At 46.3% G+C, this 14146-nt stretch overlaps 1 protein-coding gene across 2 annotated transcripts in view; it reads right to left on the bottom strand.

The window, feature by feature from the left end:
- The window catches only part of OCRL (OCRL inositol polyphosphate-5-phosphatase), a 30482-nt gene extending 30180 nt beyond the window's left edge, over positions 1 to 302 (bottom strand). The window contains exon 1 of one of the 2 annotated variants that reach the window (XM_032227570.1): positions 81 to 302. In XM_032227570.1, the coding sequence (XP_032083461.1) occupies positions 81 to 125 (45 nt within the window). In that variant the 5' untranslated portion in view covers positions 126 to 302. The remainder of the gene's footprint in view (positions 1 to 80) is intronic. The other variant, XM_032227571.1, reaches the window with a different exon arrangement.
- Positions 303 to 14146: the final 13844 nt, after the last annotated feature.

Here is a 14146-nt window from a genome sequence, read left to right as displayed (position 1 = left end):
ACACCCCCCAACCAGCACCTCACAGACACCCCCCCGCCCCATAACTGACCCCCCACCCCAACCAGCTCGGCTAAGGATACGGCGAGGGTCCTCTTCCCGGGCGCGGGGGTCGCCAGAGGATCCATGGAGGCGGCTAGGCCCCGTGGCGGGGCAGGGGATGCTCGTTCCCGGGGGGCTGCGCTGCCCCCCCCCCCACTCCCTCCCCACCGCGCGCGCTCCCGACTCGGCGGCGACCTTCGGCGACGCGCAGCCCGCAGAAGAAGGGAGGAAGGGAGCAGAGGAGCGCAAGGGCCGGAGGGCGGCCAGAGCGGCGCCGCTTCCGCCCGGCGGTGGGCGGGCGACTGGGGACAGCGACCTCTGCCGGGCGGAAGGTGCAGGCGCCCAACAGCGGGAGCGCTTGGCTCTCGCTTGGGGTAGAAGGCGGGAGGTTGGAGGCGCATGGGGTTTGTAGGAGAAGGAGAAACATGGGAGGTGCGGTGCAAGGGATCGCGGAGAGTATCGCCACGGGGGAGCTGTTTCCTTTGGATTTAGATTTATTAGCTTCCCCACTTCCCCCCCAAGGCCATAAATGAGTAAAAAAGCCGAACAGATAAGAGGTTGAAAAAGGAAGTGAAAAAAGGAAGAAAACGTAGAATTATGATTTCCGCCCGTGTTTCTATTGAATAAATTGCCCTCTTACTCCCCTCATCCGCCTTTGACCTAGTTTATCCTCAAATCTCTTAAATCAGCTTCTCAGTTTAAAAAAAAAATCTTATTAGGTTTTCCCCCTCACCCCCCTCGGCCAAAGAATTTACCATTTCCACAAATTGGGTTAGTTTTATCATCCCGCTTGTGGACCTCCAATTTTATCAATGTGACTTTATTTATTTAAATGCTTTTTTAAAATTGGAAATTCTACTTATTCTGAATGCTATTCTATTCCTTACTGCATTGTATTGCATTGCATTGTATTGTACTATATTGTTTCTGTTTCTGTTTCGTTTCTATTCTATTCTATTCTATTCCATTCCACTCCACTCCTATTCCTATTCCTATTCCTATTCTTTATAGTCTAATCTACTTTCCCTATTCTATTCTATTTCCTATTCCTATTCTATTCTTTATAGTCTATTCTATTCCATTCCATTCAACTCCTATTCCTATTTCTATTCGTTATAGTCTAGTCTACTTTCCCTATTCGATCCCATTCCATTCCATCCCATTCCATCCTATTCTACTCCTATTCCTATTCTTTATAGTCTAGTCTACTTTCCCTATTCTATTCTATTCTATTCTATTCTATTTCCTATTCCTATTCTATTTTTTATAGTCTAGTGTATTTTTCCTATTCTATTCCATTCCATTCCATTCAACTCCTTTTCCTATTCCTATTCTTTACAATCTAGTCTACTTTCCCTATTCTATTCTATTCTATTCTATTCTATTCTATTCTATCCCATTCCATCCCATTCCATCCATCCCATTCTACTCCTATTCCTATTCTTTATAGTCTAGTCTACTTTCTCTATTCTATTCTATTCTATTTCCCATTCCTATTCTATTCTTTATAGTCTAGTCTAGTCCTAACTGTATTCCTTTTTCTACTCTGCTCTACTCTACCCTTAATTCCATTCCATTCCATATTTAAAGGAAAGGGTATACAGATAACACGTCCATTCTTCACCTTGAAAACCTTCCTATTTTCTAAAAGGCTGGGTTTTTTTTTAACCACGCTCTGTTGAGCAAGCCACCGAATCCAAACCAGTGCGACATTGTGTGAAGCCTATTTTAGCACCCCAAACCCACACACGCACCGTGGACAGAAACAGAGGAGACCCCTGAAGGTTTGTTGGGCCACGAGTAGTAACTCCTGGTCGGTCCCTCCTTGGCTTTGGTGAACTTACGGGAAGCACAATTTACGCTCGGGGAAAATCCTCCAGGAGCGGCTGCCAAAGTTAACATTTTAAATTTCCCATTTAATTAGAGTCGGTGATGGGTAAACCAGGCGCTTCATCAGCGTCGGCAAGGGAGGCTGTAAATTTCCACTCCATTCGGCCTGCTTCAGTGACTCTGGAGATTACAGCTCCATGAATATGAATGAAATTCCATTATGTGCCATCAGGGGTGGCGGCAACGGCTGCATCGCTCTGCCCGAGACTCTGAGCCAGCCTTGCCCCTCCTATGGCAGGGGATTCTGGAGAAACTTCTGCTCCGGGGATCGAGGGTGTTTCTACTCCTTATGGACTCTGCCCTGGTGAAGCAGAAGGACCAGCCTTGGCCTACCGTGTGAGGGGGTTGGTTCCAGTCAACAGCGTTGGGTTCTTGATTACAGATAATGGGGCAGTCCTGATATTCATGGGAGACAAAGCTTCCCATGGATCGCAAGAAATCATAACTAGGGCTTGCAGTGGTTAAGGTCATAAGACATCTTTTGACCTCTGGTGCTATCTCCATGGATGAAAAAAGTTATAGCTGGTCCAGAATCCCTCCCTCCCTCCTTCCCCTCTCCCACCTTCTTTCCTTTTTCTCCTTCCATCCATTAGTTTATTCCTTCTCTTTTATTTTACATTGTTCTCTTTTGTTTTTCCTTGGTTCCTTCCTTTCATTCTCCCACCTTCCTTCCTTCTCCTTTCCTCCATTCTTCCCTCTCTTTTCATTTTATATACTTCTCTTTCATTTCCTTCCTTTCCTTCCCTCTTTCTCACTCTCACTCTTCTACCTTCTTTCCTTCCTTCTCCTTCCCTCCATGTTTCCCTCTTTCATTTTACATACCTCTCTTTCATTTTCTTCTTCCTTCCCTCTTTCTCACTCTCACTCTTCCACCTTCTTTCTTTCCTTCTCCTTCCCTCCATTTCCCTCTTTCATTTTGCATACTTCTCTTTCATTTCCTTCCTTTCCTTCCTTCTTTCTCACTCTCACTCTTCCACCTTTCCTTCCTTCTCCTTCCCTCCATTTCCCCCCCTCTTTCATTTTACACACTTCTCTTTCATATTTTCCTTCCCTCCTGTCTCCCACCCTTCCTCCTCCTTTCTTCTCTTTCCTTCCCTTCTTTTCTTCTCTCTCTTCCATTTTACATCCTTCTTTCATTTTCCTCCCTTCCTTTCCTCCCTCCCTCCTCTCACTCTCTCTCCTCCTTTCCTTCCTTCTTCCCTCCGTTCTTTTCTTCCCTTTTTCATTTTACTTCTCTCATTTTTTCCTTCCTTCCTTCCTTCCATTCACTCATCCTTTTTCTTTATATTTTGTCAATTACAGGGGAAACCAGGAAATCCAGGCAGTTCAAATGAGTATAAAGTGGGATCCTGCATGCTCTCCAAGGTTGTTTTCTTGCAGATGCTTCATTACCCTAACTAGCTAACATCATCAGTGCTAGTAAGGAGGGCTGTTTGCTCTCATTATATTTTCTGGTGTCTTGGCTGTCTGTGTGGGTAGGGAGGGTCTTAAGTGATTCTTTGGTTGGGCTGTTTACTGATGGTGCTTTGGCAGATTGGAGTCTCATTTACTTGATTGTTGATCTGAGTATATTGCAAGCTTTATTGCAAGCTTAAGCTCTCTACAAGAATCTGACCAACTAACGGTCAAAGGGGATGAGCGGGAGATAAGAAGGGCATTCAAAGTTGTCTGGACTTTGCTCTCTCATGGATACACCGGGACTTAGGATGCGTTTGACCTCTCTTTCAGGCTCAGCCTAGTCATCTACAGATTGGATGTTTACTGCATTGAAAATCCTTCATGAAAATAAACAACGTTGCATTTGTCAAGGGAGGCCACGTTGCGTAATGCCACCAGGGGGCAGCATGTCCGAAGACATACATGCATGTAAAAATTGCTAAACACTAAAGAGTGTTTTTTTTTAATGTGCTGCAGATGGTTGCAGAATGAAGCATGCACCAGCAGTGCATTGAATCCCCTGTTTTGCTAGGGCATTGATTTATTCTGGGTTCTTGCCCACCAGATATCCACGGGCCCAAATCAGTAAAATTGCAGAAACCTATCCTTCCCCCACCAACCTCTTCCTCCAACCAAACAGTGCTTGGCAAGAGCAGTTTTTATCCAGATGGGGGAACTGTTGAGAAGACGCGGGTGGGGGGGGGGGAGGGAAAGGACCCGATGGCTCAGTGGCTAAGACGCTGAGCTTGTTGATCAGAAGGTTGGCAGTTCGAATCCTTAGCGCCGCGTAATGGAGCGAGCTCCCTGTTACTTATCCCAACTTCTGCCAACCTAGCAGTCCGAAAGCATGTAAAAATGCAAGTAGAAAAAGAGGAACCACCTTTGGTGGGAAGGGAACAGTGTTCCGTGCGCCTTCGGTGTTTAGTCATGCCGGCCACATGACCACGGAGACGTCTTCGGACAGCACTGGCTCTTCGGCTTTGAAATGGAGATGAGAACTGCCCTCTAGAGCTGGAAACGACTAGCACAGGGGACTAGTAAGGGGAACCTTTACCTTTTAATTAATTAATTAATTAATTAAGTAAGTAAGTAAGTAAGCAAATATATGTTAACCTTTCAAAGAAATAGTCAACGTAACAGACTGAACCAAAAAGCATTTGATTTTGTTTGGACCTGAATCTGAAGTAAGAGTCAAAGAATTCAGACTTCCTACTTCTTCTTGACAAGCTCAAGAATTCAGTAAATGGTTCCTTCAATGCTAGCAACAACAACAACAACAACAAAAATCAACAAAATAGCATAAAACATGGGGAAAAAGTGTCTGGTTTAGGATAGCATCATCTTAGGGCTCCTGGTGGTTTATATTAATAACGCTTTAGGATTTGAAACCTGCTCTATATTTTTCAAACAGGGCTCATTTGCATCTAATAGACCTACAGAGATTTGGGCCATGGATAGATAGCATAACTTCTCAGTCAAGAGAGACAACTATCTCAGTTGTCTTGATGAGCAATATGACATCTTCTCCAGACGACACAACCAGACCTCTTCTGTAGGGATACAGATTGCACAATCTTGCAGCCCTAGTATAGAGATGTAGGGGTGGGGCTGAGCGGGTCTTGGGGGGATGATCATGCAGGAGTTTGTCCCTCTCCTGCACCGTCCCCTAGAGTCGGGAACGACTAGCACATGATGTGCGATGGGAACCGGGGGGGGGGAAGGGGCATTTTCTTGCTCTTCGCTGATTCTGCCTCTTTCGAACAGCTGCTGCTTCCTAGAAACTTAGCACGTTCTTCCTTCCCCTCTGAGTTTCGCCATCATCCCAGAGTCTGAATTCGCGGTTCTCCCCTCTCTTGATATCCGCCCACCCATCCAGCTTCTCTTTGTGTTTTAATTAAATCTCCCTCCCAATAGCTGCGTCCAAAGGAGGAGGGATCCAATTAACTTTATGGAGCTTTAATGCGACTCTCTCTCTCTCTCTCTCTTTTTATTATCATCGGTCGACGGGCGGGCAGAGGGGAAGCTGATGGAGAGTTTTATGGCGTCTGTCTGGAGGAGACCATGTCTCTTTAAATGCCGCGGGCTTACGAGGGCGATGGGAACATCTGGTGAGAAACTCCAGGACAGGTGTTCCCGATATTTAAAGCCAAGCAATGCCCTCTGGATATCTGTTAGCTAATTTTAATTTTAGGTTGCCTCTCAGAAACTGGTCCATCTTTTACAGATGCTCTTAGGTGTGTGCCGTCTCCAGCCTAGGCTGATTCCAATTTGACCTCCCTTAAATCTTAGTTTTCCTTTAAAATTAAAAAAGCAAGATTCTATCCTTTAGTGCCACTAGCCAAGTTTATTTATTTTGAATTGCGGTGGCGCAGTGGTTCGAATGCAGTACTGCAGCCTACTTCTGCTGATTGCCGCCTGCCAGCATTTCAGCAGTTCGATCTGGACTGGCTTATAGTTGACTCAGCCTTCCATCCTTCCGAGGTGTGTAAAATGAGGACCTAGATTGTTAAGGTCAGTATGCTGACCTTGTAAACTGCTTAGAGAGGGCTGTAAAGCACTGTGAAGTGGTATATAAGTCTAAGGGCTATTGCCCTCCCTCCCTCCCTTCCTTCTGTCAGGCTAATTAGCCTGAATTAGCAGGCTAATTCAGTTCACTGCCAGGAGTTCAATCCCGACTGGATCTGGACTGGCTCAAGATTGACTCAGCCTTCCATCTGAGGCCGGTAAAATGGGGACCCAGATTGTTGGGGGCAGTAGGGTGACTGTAAACCAATTAGAGAGAGCGGTAAAACCACTATGAATGTGTATATGTCTAAGTGCTATTGCCTTTCCTCCCTCCCTCCCTCCCTTCCTTCTTCCCTTCCTGTTAGAATGCAGCATTGCAGGCTAATTCTGCCCAATGCCAACAGTTCACTCTTGACTAGTTCAAGGTTGACTCAGCCTTCCATCCTTACGAGATTGGTAAAATGACCCAGATTGTTTGAGGGGGGTAGCATGCTGACTCCGTAAACTGTTTAGAGTGGGCTGTAAAGCACGGTGAAGCGGTATACAAGTCTAGGTACTATTGCTATTTATAAAATTTATGTAGCCTCCTGACTCATGATGACTCCAGGCAGCTTACAGAAACAAACCCCCTAATACAAAATACAAAATCACAATTTTAGACCTTTTGATAAGTTGTCAGGGTGGGGGCCAATCTTTTCTACGCAGGGATGATACTCTGCAAGGGGGGGGAGCAACACGGAGATGGCTCTTCTTCTTTGTCCCATTACATAGACCCGTCACATCTCCTAAGTGCACCCTCTGCGGGAAGGAAGAGCATCTCTGATGACTTTCTCCACCAGGAACCAGATACCGTATTTTTTCGGAGTATAAGACGCACTGGAGTACAAGATGCACCAAGGTTTTGAAGAGGCAAATTTAAAAAAAAGTTTTTGCATTCTGCAAACCTCCCCAAAAGGCCCATTTTTGCAAAAAACGGGTCCATTCCCCCCCCCAAAGGCATGAATAGCCTTTAGGGGGCTTGCAGAGTGCTCCTGGGGGGGGGGGATGAGCAAAAAAATGGCTCGTTTTTCGCAAAAACAGGCCCATTTTTTGTAAAAAAAAAAGGGCATGGATAGCCTTTAGGAAGCTTATAAAGTGCTCCTGGGGGCTGGAAAAATTGAGCAAAAAACAGGATGGTTTTTGCTCATTTTTGCCCTCCCAAGCCCCCGGGAGCTCTCTGAAAGCCTCCTACAAGCTACGCACGGCCATTTTGGTGAAGGGGCGGGGATTCAGGAGGCAAAAAATGCTGTATTCGGTGTAAAAGACACATCCAGATTTTCAGCCTCTTTTTTTCAGGGAAAAAGGTGCGTCTTATACTCTGAAAAATATGGTACTTCGTGAAGGTGGGGCTGGTGGCCCCGCTTATGTGTGAAATGCCATGGTGTCCCTCATTAATTCTCTCGCTAATCAAACTTCTCCTCTGCAAAAGGGCAAAGCGTGGGCATCTCACAACCACCCATCAGTTTGCCCTGTGCGGAGAGCAGTGCTATTAAGGCAAGGCTTAGCTTGACAGAAGATCTAGCTAGAGCATGAAGAAATTAGCACCGATGCCTTGGGGCAAATAAATATTTTAGTCCTCGGTGCTAAAGCTGACTTGTAGCGCACGGACTCCAGGATATTTAATGTAAGAAGACCCTTCTCATCACTGTGTCTGTCAAGGGGATTTCTTGAGGGTGCCTTCAACACCAATTATTTACGCCTGCCTCTGTAAGATTCATACCCTGCTTTCCATTACAAGAATTAGCAAAGCTGTTTATGTTAAAAGAGTTGTTACCATCAGATCAAAGAGACCCCTGTCATGTTTTAAACACCCAAGAATAATAAACAAATGATTATTGAGGAAACTAGCAAAAGAAGACAGAGGGGAATTCAAAAGAAGGCTGGGATACATTTGTGTTTTAGTTTATTGGGCAAATATTTCAAATCACGTGCTGGGCCAGACCTGGGATGTCTACTGGGTATGTCAAAAAAAATTTTTTTTACAACCCTTTGGCCACCCCTGTGATTTTGTGACCATGCCTTGCAGACAGCTCTGAGATAGTTTTAAAGAATCGAAATTTGGATTTCCTTTGCTGAACAGAGGTGTCAAACTCCCGTCAGATATGGCCCACAGGGCCGGCTTGGAAAATGTAAGGGGCTACTCTGCATTGCTTTGGCCCAGTCTGTTGTGGCCTGCCAGCGGCCATCAGAGCTGGCAGCAGATTCGGACAGTGAGGAGGTTCGGGAGGAAGATGGGCCAGTCCTGGAGTCTGGGGAACACTCTGATGAGGGCTCTGTGTCGGAGGCAGAGAGGGGGCCAGAGCCGTATGCTAGTTATCAGCTTCAGAGTCAGACATCAGTGAGGCAGATGAACAGCTGGAGCCTGTTCCCACTGTGCGCATACGCAGAGTTGCCAGAGGAAGGGAACAGCTAAAGAACAGGGATCGACTTGGGAGTAAGGCCACAGATGGATGATGAATGGCCCCTCCCAGAGGAAATAAAAGAGGAGCAAAAGGGGAATGGAGTTTGCAGGAGACAATTAGTTCGCTAATTGCTTCCTGACTCTCTGAGACTCCTTGCCAGGTTTTGCAGATATCGACCTGGCAGCTCTCCAAGCCAGATGAGGTCTGTGACTGTAAATCCTCCCTTGAAAGACTTTGCTGGATATGAGTGAGCAGAATTTACAGTCAATTAAAAAGGGTTTTATTGTGGGAAGTCCGAACACCAGTCTACCCAGTGCAAAGAGGAAACATGCTAGCAGTTTGGGGAGTGGTGACAAGCAGCCACGCCTTGATTATATATACTTGTTGGCAGAATGATGTCTCTGCTTTTTAGTATGCTGTCTATGTTACGTATTCAGCTCCGTGCCAGAGGAGGGAGCTGCCCTGGATGTGATTGGCTAAGCCATCTGACGGGGGTATTTAAGGAGCTGTCAGATGGGGAAACCTCTCTTCTGTTCGTTCGTAGTTTAAAGCAGTTGCGGCTAGCTAGTGATATTAATAAAGCGTTTGAACTAAAACTGTTTCATCTCATTTGCCCACACCCACCTCCAATGTCCACGATATTGAACAGTCTAGATTTGCCATAGCTTTCCTCCCCAGTCTAGAATAATACAGCTCCTTGAATCATAAGAAAGAAACAACTTTAGGGTGGTGTTCTGACCCCCCTCCTCCGTCCAGGAACGAAAGCCAAAACCCACGTAAATAAAAAGGTTTCTTTTAATCAGTCAAGACTCTCGTTGGCTGCAAGCCACATAAACAAAGAGATAAGCACTCTGGCAGCAAGTCCTACAAAGCTTGGCAGCAATGCACACAAACTCTGGCAGCAATCCAGCCTGCTAAGTTTGTTTCTGGTTAGTTCTTAACGTGAACGTTGACTTCTGCAAAAGGGCGTGGCACAAGCAGTCTCTTTTATAATCAGGAGAGGATCTTAATAAGCATCAACTGAGTGTAATCATTTCCTATAATTATGCAGTTGTTCCTGCCGCCGAGTAGCCCTTCAACGGCGTGCATCCCGAAACAACTCACAAGTGTTTTCCTGATCACTCCCTCTGATCCAAGGTTCCAGTGCCACCTGGTGGCCAACCAGTCTCTCCTCGCCCTGCTTGGAGTCGGCACCCTGTCCAGGGTCCTCCACCTCCTCCAGGGCCGACTCATAAGACCCCTCGCTGTTGGAGTCTGGCAGCAGCTCCAACGGCACCTGCCGGGCCACAACAGGTGGTGATTAGCCTGCATAATTAAATCACAAATTTTCCGAAGCATGGCTGGGTTCACACAACCAGGAAGTCCAAAGCAAAGGAACTACCTTGTGGCTTAGTGCCATGTGTGAACTCGGCCACAAAACGTTTTAATTAAAGGCATCCACCAGCTTGGCCTGTCTCGTAGGAAGATTCCCAGAGAGGGGGAAAAAATCAATACAAGAACTCTGTAAATGTGTGTCCCTCTGTGTGTGTTGGGGGTTCGCAGGAACATGGGGAAACGTGGCAGCATTTAAAGCCCGCTCATCAGAGATGCTATTTATAGAAACAGCAGCACCGGTAAGCCCTAATTGGTGCCACGGCGGCTTCGAAGGGCACATTCATTGTCAGGAATCTTTTGCAAACAGAGCGATGCCACCTTAGCTGTTCAGCTGGGAAATGCCATCTTCCAAAGAATGGGTCATCCAGACGAAGGTTGACTCCACCGAGGTGTCAGATAAAGCAAAAGAGGGAAACAGCCAAGAAATATCCAAGCCCCCAATTAAAAAGAAAGAAAAAAAAAAAACAATTGCAAATCCAGCTCACAAGTCCAGGGTGATACGCCACCAGCTCTTCAATATACCCTTCAGAGCTGTTTCCTAAAAGAAGTGGAAAAATGGACTACCATATTTTTTCAGACTATAACACACACCAGTGTTTAAAGATTTTGAAGAGGTAAGTAAGAAAAAAAGTTTTTGTCTTCCCTGGCCCCCCAAGGAGCACTCTGCAGGCTTCAGCAGGACTCGGGGAAGGCAAAAACACCCCTGGTTTTCACCAAAATGGGGGCATTTTTGCCTTCCCCCAGCCCTGCTGAAGCCTGCAGAGTGCTCCTGGCGGGGGGGAATGAAATGGCCCATTTTTCACAAAAATGGAATGCGGGGCGGGGCTTCAGGAGGCCAAAAATGGCTGTATTTGGTGTATAAGATGCACCAACATTTCCACGCTCTTTTAGGAGGGGAAAAGGTGTGTCTTATACTCTGAAAAATACGGTATTTTTGCCTTCCTTTTTCACTCCAAAACCCTCTTGTGATCTCTGCTTCAGCACATAGATCAGGGATGAAATGCAGATAATTCTGATAGGTTCTGGAAAATCCGTAGCGGAAATTTTGAGTAGTTCAGAGAACCGGCAAATACCACCTCTGACTGGCCCCAGAATGGGGTGGGAATGGAGATTTTGCAATCTCCTTTCCCCCCAGGAGTGGGGAAGGAATGGAGATTTTGCAGTATCCTTCCCCTGCCATGCCCACCAAGCCACACCCACAGAACCGGTAGTAAAAAAATAAATGAATTTCACCGCTGACATGGATGGCATTCTTGGTTGAAACACAGCAAGTTCTGGAGACGAACACATTTACAATCAAATATTTCAGTTCTCTATGATATGCTTCTGGTATAATTCCCAATAAAAAGATCTCTGGTTTAAAGTCGATATGTTTTTGTATCATTTTTTCCAACCAAGTGTGGATTTTAGTCCAATATCTCTTAGCTTCTATGCAAGTCCACAGGGGAAGGAGAATTCTTAAATGGGAGGAGAAAGATTGAGAGAGAGGAATGATGGTTGCTCTTGAGCTCAGAACATGAGAACTGGCTTGTCTCTGTGTTTGCAAGGCAAGAAGAGCATGAAGCAAACTCCTGGTCCCGACAAAAAACCCTTTTATTAATTGACTGTGCATTCTGCTCATTCACATCCAGCAAAGTCTTTCAAGGGAGGATTTACACCGGCGCCACTGCTTGTGACAGGAGGCCACGTGGCACGCCACACCAGTGGTGCCACTTGTGGCAGGGCACCACGTGACTCGTCGTGCCTGTGCCATGGCTCATGGCAGGATGCTCCGCGGTGCATTGTGCCAGTGCTGCCACTTGGGGGTGCAACGGTGCAACGTACCACCATTGTAACGCTCTCTACATGGGGCTGCCCTTGAAGAGCATCCGGAGGCTTCAACTGGTCCAGAATGCGTCTGCGCGGGTTATCATGTTACACCCCTTTTAGGCGGCCTGCACTGGTTGCTGGTTGTCTTCCGGGTGCGTTTCAAGGTACCAATTATGACCTTTAAAGCGCTCCACCTACTGCCACCGGTAGCCTCCCACCATCCAGTGCGATCTCACAGAGTTGGCCTCCTCAGGGCGCCGTCGGCCAGACAGTGTTGGCTAGCGACCCCCAGGGGGGGAGCCTTCTCTGTGGGAGCGCCTTCCCTCTGGAATGAGCTGCCCCTGGAGCTTCGTATAATCCCCGACCTCCGGTACTTCCGATGCGCCCTAAAAAGTTGGCTTTTCCAGCAAGCCAGCCTGGCCTGAACAAAACAAAATAAATTATTGATCATTGTTAATTTTAATCGAATTTTTTAAAATGTTATTTATAGTTTTTTTTAATTTTTTTTTTTGAAATATACTTTTTTATTTTCCATTTTCATAACATATAATCACATGTATACTATTACATAGCCAATATCCTCTTGTATTAAGTAATAATTACATCAGTTCCTCTTGCCATCAATACCTAGAAAGATAAAAACCCATTATTAGCTCTTCTGCTCTCCATACACCTCTTTCTTCTACCTCTCTCCTACCTCCTTTCTTCCCTCCATCATCCTTTTCTACTCTACTTCCCCTTCCTTTCTCCTTCTCCTCTCTCTTCATTCCACTCCTCCTTTTCCTTCTCATCTTCCCCCCTTACCCTCTCTATCCCTCTCTTCCCATTTTTCTTCTCCCTTCTCCCTTCCCACTCTTCCTCTCATTGGTGTATTTCTGCTTCTGAGCAAACTCCAATCTATGTTGATGGTATTTATACTTCCATATCAATATATTTAACATATCTTAGTTTTAAAGAAAAAATAAGAGAAAACAGTGTACATGGGCAATCATATTACTTTAAAATCTAACATCCCTCGTCAAGTCTAATATACATCCCTCCCCCCCTCCCCACAACCCCCCCCCTGATTTTTAAAAAAATGTTATTGTTAATCCTAATTGAGTTTGTTTGGGATATTCTATTTAATTTTTTTAAACTTTTGTAATATGTGTTTTTTTAATGTTATACGCCGCCCTGAGTCCTTGGGAGAAGTGTGGCACATAAATCCAATAAACCAATCCAAACATGGCCTCCTGCCGTGAGTGGTGGCACCGGCACGAGCCACGTGGCGTCTTGCCACAAGGGGCCACAGAAGAAGTTGGACAGTGGCGCGACAGGTGTCCTAAGGTAAGCAGGTAAGACATCCCCCCCAAAATAAGACCTAGTGCTTATTTTGGTGCCCAAAATAAAATAAGACCGGGTCTTATTTTCGGGAAAACACAGTAGGAGGGAGATGGATGGTGAACCTGAAGCAGAAGGATCTGCCTGTGTGTGAATCCGTCTTCTGATCTCTCTTCAAATTGGGACCACAAAGGTTGGCTGCTCCAACTTTTCGGAAACACCAGCTTGTCTTTCTTCTTCGCCTTGTAAAATGCCTCCATTTACTTTCCCTTCGTCTTCATCCCCGAAGGCTGGCAGAAGGTCAACCTTTTCCTACTTTGAGATTCAGGGCTGGAGAAGGGAAACCTTGACATTCTCACTCTTCTTTTTAGCCAGGTGAAAGCAGCCCGCCTCTCACGGACTGGCATTTCGGAGAGCTTTGCTGCCGCCTCTGTGTCTGGAGGCTGCTGAGCAAAGGTTAAATGAAGCGTGGAAGAAGATCTGAGGCCAGGTGGGCAGGGAGAGGCGGAGAGGGAGAGGGAAGCTTAGCCAAGGGGTGGGTGGTCTTGTTCTGACCGAGGCTTCCCAAGAGCCTGAAGCAAATTCCTTGTCCCGACAAAAAAAAACCCTTTTATTAATTGACTGTGAATTCTGGTCATTCACATCCAGAAAAGTCTTTCAAGGGAGGATTTACAGTCACAGACCTTATCTGGCTTGGAGAGCTGACAGGCTGATATCTGCAAAACTTGACAAAGTGTCTTGGAGAGTCAGGAACCAATTAAGCGAACTAATTATCTCCTGCAAACTCCACTCCCCTTTCGCTCCTCTTTTACTTCCTCTGGAAGGGGCCATTCATTGTCCACTGGTGGCCTTACTCTCAAGTTGACCCCTGTTCTTTAGCTGTTCTGGCAACTCTGCGCATGCGCACACTGGGAACAGGCTCCACCTGTTTGTCTGCCTCACTGATATCTGACTCTGAAGGTAGCTAATAACTGTCAGACAGCCCTGCCCCATCTCTGCCTCCAACACAGAGCCCTCATCAGAGCCTTCCCCAGACTCCAGGACTGGCCCATCTTCCTCCCCAACCTCCTCACTGTCCCAATCTGCTGCCAGCTCAGCTGGCCGCTGGCGGGCCACAACAGGTCTTCGCATCTCGAGATGATCTCAGAAGCATCCTACCATTTTGGCTGAAGGTCATAGCAATGGTCTCCAGATACAGGATGCCCTTCAAAGCATGGAAGTGCTCTTCAATGGGGACATGTTATAGAGAATCCTGGACCTATGATCGTTTGTTTTACCACTGTCCAAAGTTACAAAAGCCCTGGAAAAAAATGACTTATGACCCATCCTCC

This window comes from Thamnophis elegans, chromosome 12 (genome assembly GCF_009769535.1).
Source record: "Thamnophis elegans isolate rThaEle1 chromosome 12, rThaEle1.pri, whole genome shotgun sequence".
NCBI lineage: Eukaryota > Metazoa > Chordata > Lepidosauria > Squamata > Colubridae > Thamnophis > Thamnophis elegans.
The sequence above is the reverse complement of the archived record's forward strand: the minus strand, read 5'-3'. Positions and strand labels throughout refer to the sequence as shown.